This window comes from Penaeus chinensis, chromosome 3 (assembly GCF_019202785.1).
Source record: "Penaeus chinensis breed Huanghai No. 1 chromosome 3, ASM1920278v2, whole genome shotgun sequence".
NCBI lineage: Eukaryota > Metazoa > Arthropoda > Malacostraca > Decapoda > Penaeidae > Penaeus > Penaeus chinensis.
In genome coordinates, this window is record NC_061821.1 from 41,223,467 (window position 1) to 41,228,466 (window position 5,000).

General features: G+C 45.6%; 1 protein-coding gene across 1 annotated transcript in view; it reads right to left on the reverse strand.

Moving 5' to 3' along the window:
- LOC125041431 (protein split ends-like) overlaps positions 1-5,000 on the reverse strand; it is a 188,586-nt gene that overhangs the window by 166,182 nt on the left and 17,404 nt on the right. The window contains exon 2 of the mRNA XM_047636391.1: positions 1-111. This exon is cut by the window's left edge and continues 210 nt beyond it. Within this exon, the coding sequence (XP_047492347.1) occupies positions 1-111 (111 nt within the window). The remainder of the gene's footprint in view (positions 112-5,000) is intronic.

Sequence of the window (5,000 nt, forward strand, 5' to 3'; positions counted from 1 at the left end):
GCTGCCGAGCAGATATCCACGAAGGCCACGGTGGCGCATATACCTGCACTCCCTTCCTCGCCGCCCACTCCGCCCCCCGCCAGCACCTTAACACTCTGCACGGGGCCATAACTGAAAAAAGAAATTTAAAAGATTATTATATGGTCACTACACACCAAGAAAACGGGGATCAAGAGCATATTGTTTTGAAACGGCTGACAACACCGCTGCTCCCAGTATATGTCGCATTTCTATCCTCGTTTAATAGAATCGTCCATCGTAATTAAGGTAATTCCTTTTGCATCATACCACAAGCAAGACTACCAAGCTTTTGAGCGTTAACAAGAGTAAATTGACACTCATATACATAAGCTTAGCTCTGCATCTATTTTAGCCATCGCCATTCTCCGCATAAACAAAGAGCAAAGGCGACGTGAGGTGGCGAGAAGCACGCCCCCGAGCCTCACAGTCGGGGTCTTGCTACACGGGAATCCCCAGTCCGTCCTGCCTCTGTCATCCAAGGCCTCAATCTATTGAGCACTCAGAATACACATGCCTACATTTGCTTCCAGAACACGCAAAAGGCAATGAGTCCCATCAAGAACAAAAAAAATCTAATATGTGCATAAGTGCGTTCAACGTTTGCACATATATCGCTTTACGAGAAGCAAGCTGAATATAAGAGCTAAATTGATCATCTTTCCTTTCTGCTTGCCTAGTTACCATTATTTACCAAATCTACAGGCCTCGTGTCATAACTCATAGGGTACATCGATGAAAAACTATATCAAAATGGCACTACAGAGACGAGTTTCAAAGGAAGGGCATAAACCTCAGGCGAGATGCGAGATTTAGACCGCAAGAATAAAAAGCGCTATACAAATTCCTTGTAAGATAAGGATGACCTTAAAATACTGCTTCTTTGATACATTTGCACACGCTGGCACTTTGCCAACCGTGCAAATTAATGTAAAAATATATAATCGTGAACAACTGGGGAAGTCACATGGCATGCCGACATTACTCTCTTTCGTGACGACGACAGGAGAGGGAGCCGACACACCGGCATGGTATTTATAGCTCGTGAGGTGCCTCCTCATCCTTTCTTGAATACAAGTCTCTCTCCATGGCACCTACCGGCCGCCTTGGGAGAATTCATAACGCGGACTTACTCTTGTAAATGTGAAGAGAAAGCACATATTACCTTGGTATTTGTGTAGCCTGCCTGTGCTATTTCACTAGTATTGGCGCACCGCAAAATAATTCGTATGGCCATATAACGCCTAAACTGAGCAACGGAGGCGCCTTATTTCGCCCTCGTGACTCGCATGGGGAAAATATTACCTCGTGACATTTTACAATAACCTTGGGATGAACTACCGACCACATTCAATTACCCTGAAGGAAGAGAACCGGGGAAAAAGGGAAGAAGGGGGAGGGGGAGACCGAAAGAAAGGAAGGGAGGGAACCCGAGGGAACGGAAGGCTGGCCAGGTAAAAGCGCGCGAAGGGGAGAGGGTCGGGGGCAAGTGGGACAAGGGAATGGTCAGGGTTAACTAATGACAGGGTCGGAACAACCCTCCTCTAGACCCTGCCTCGCGGACAACACCGCCCCGACCATTTCCATCACGCTGGCCAACCTTATCTGCACGCCATTAACCATCTCATCAAAGGCGCCAATTTGCTTAGCAACCATTAACTTTACATTTTTCTTCTAATTGTAAACGGTACTCCTATTTCCCCAAACTAAAACACAATGTTTCAGGGTTCTTCCTCCTACTGTGAGACTTTCTAATTCTGAAGCAAATCCCTCTGATGACAATAACACATTCCCGGGTAAAATTGGCCCAGGCTCGGTACACCGACCAGTTCCTCCACCTACACCCGCCTGCCCTTTCTTCTGCCTTTCTTCGTGACAATAACCGAGTTTACAGCGTCGCCCTGAGTCTACAATAAAAATATAGAAAATTGTGGCACTGAAACTACAGCACTTGAGCAAAGGCTTTCTTGTGAACTTTATAGTATCCTTCTCTCTCAGTTACTTCTCAACCTATCAACCTCTGAATCATTCTCTTAATGGCCTAGATCGCCAGTTGTTTATGAATACCGCCGTAATTTCTTTTCAAACGAAGCTTTTTCGTACTCCTTGGCCAACATGGAAGGGAAAGATTTTGTTATACGTGGTAACGTACTGTCGGTTACTGCCATAGGTGGAGCGAGAGATGACTTCATGTTCAAGTGGTGACGTCATAGTGAGAGCCAGTCGGGTCTAGGTGCTGTTCGCTGAAAATCTCTGCATTATTTTAACTCGCCCTTACTTATTTTTGTAATAAAATACACATGGCAATCATAACAATGTACACCAGATCCGTTAAAGCCAAAAGACCAGAATACTGTGACAAAGCCATGGTCTAATAACGAGGCTCGATAATCTTACATCTGGCGGGAAACAGGCAGATGGAATGGCGGCAGCGACCCACACCGCCGCCCGTCCCAGCCTGCGGGGGCGGCAGCACAAGACCGCTGTTGCAACCTCTCAAACACGTTCCTTCCAACCACACCACGCCTCAGAACCTGCTGTGACCTGCCCATCTTACCTGCTGCACACCGTACTTGGCCGAGCTGGAACTAACCTGCTTCCAACCCCTTTCTGCTGTCAGAGTGCGGCGGATGTAAGACCTACAACTGGGCCTCTCCATCATCACACCAACTCTCTATGACTGTGTAATGAGCTCATTTCATCCCACACTTTCATTATTAGTTTGAGGACAATGGGTGTGTATGAATGCATAATATACATCCGAAAATTGCATGTGTATCCGCGAATCATGTACTCGTACTTGTATGGCTAGAGCGTTCTGGCGTGCACAGCATACTCATGGGTTTTCCACACAAGGTAGACATTACAGGTGTTACGGAAGTTCCTCGCTTTAAGTCAATGACCGCTTTCACATGTCGCTGTGTTGGAGTCCCATATTCAGCAGGATCCAATGAATGCTTGTGATTTATTTAACATCATTTTTTTCGTTTTCAAATGAAGCCAATGAAAAAAAGCTAAGGATAATTATAAGAAGAAGAAATAAATATGAGACAGAGAAAGAGATACCCACATGAACTTCAGCACGTAGTCCTTCATCCACATGCACTCACTCATCTCCTACATTATCATACGGGAAGTGCGTGTATGTGCAAATACATGTGTTCATGTGCGTGTGATTGCGAATAGTGTCCTTCTTGTGTATGTGACTGTGCGCGCATGCAAGACCATTCGTGCATGAGCGAGTGTACTTCATGTTCACGTAGACCTGGTGTGCCAAGCTACATATTAAGCGAGGAGTCTGCATTATCGTTATCTAATCTCAATTCAGAGGCGTTCTGATAGTGGGAGATGAGACTTTTGACTTCAGGTGGGGGAGTACAAAGGATTGTCACTACGCGCTGTGCACATCGTAGCAGATCATGACGACACCCAGCGCAACCCCGACATCATCCACCCGTCCTCCAACCAGCCGCTCTGCAAGTGAAGTCTGCTCAACTCCCGCCTCAACAAGGAGGAAGGAGTAAGGGAAGGTGTAAGAGAAAGACGGAAGAGACAAATTGGTAATTAAAAAGGAAATGTAAAAATTCCCGTTGGAATAGCCAATTTTTAGAATACCAAATTGCATGTGCTAAAATAAAAATAAGAACTTTTTTTACTATATTTATTACCGAATGACTTGGTAATACAATGCTCCGGCGCACTGTCGAGTACAAGCGTGAGGTTGGTGAACGGGTGAGGGCCCGCCCGCCCCCCTCGGCCTACCCCTCTTCCCCTCCACCACACACCAGCAGCCGGCTGTGACGCACCACTGTGACGCGACCACCACCCTTACTCGCTGCCAACATCATACTCGCATCTTCCAACTAACTGTACTGTCGCTGCCAACATCATTCTCGCATCTTCCAACTAACTGTACTGCACCAATGTTACGAAAATAAACGAAATGCCGCCCCTTTATATCTAAAACGGCATTTCCATACTTTTATAAGATAACAAACGCTTTGGAGATTCTTTATACATACACATATGTGCGAGCGCGTGTGGTGGTGGTGGTGGTGGTGGTTGTTTATGTATATGTATATGTATATGTATATGTATGTGTGTGTGTGTGTGTGTGTGTGTGTGTGTGTGTGTGTGTGTGTGTGTGTGTGTGTGTGTGTGTGTGTGTGTGTGTGTGTGTGTGTGTGTGTATGTGTGTGTGTGTGTGTGTGTGTGCGCGCATGTATGTATAAGCACATTAAACATTACATAATGTGCAAATAGATGAGATAAAAAGCACAATCTCGCCTCAAATGGCTCAACCTACAAGGAAACGGTGTTTCCACATGCACTGGCTGTCTCGGGGCTGCCGCCAAGTCTGAATTGTGTTGGCACACGGTAACCCCGAACTTGGACCCCTATACCACGTGACCCTGGTTTTACACCAAGCTTCTACAGCGTGCTGCAATGCTTCCCTGTGTATGCATTTCCTCATGTCCACAACAGCGAAGCGCCGTAATAATCACGACACAGCTTTTCATTAAATGTATCGCAGAGGCTACTTCATACTTCATTCTCACGATTCGGAATGCAAAAAAGCCGTTGTAGGATTATTTTTGTAACGCTTTCAATCGGCAGCATCTGAATGTTTAACCACGATAGTAAACGTGCATGCTTGCCCTTTTGCCCAGTGCGACCATCTTCATGTGGCCTACATTATGGCAAGGACCCTAACAATAAATCAATACCCGAGTGTGATTGTACGTGTTGTAAGGCCAACACAGCATCTGACGCACCACAAACAATTTCCTGTTTTACGTGACCTTACGTAAGTTCTTCAATACTACCAGCTTTATCGTTCAAAACTGTGCACTCTGAATCCTAAGTCTGCATTCACTATCAAAAAACAAACGATGTAAAGATTCTTAGCTTGCACAGATTTTAGATAGACAGGTCAATAGTATTGCATGAACGCAAATGCATGTGCTTTACAGTATTTAATA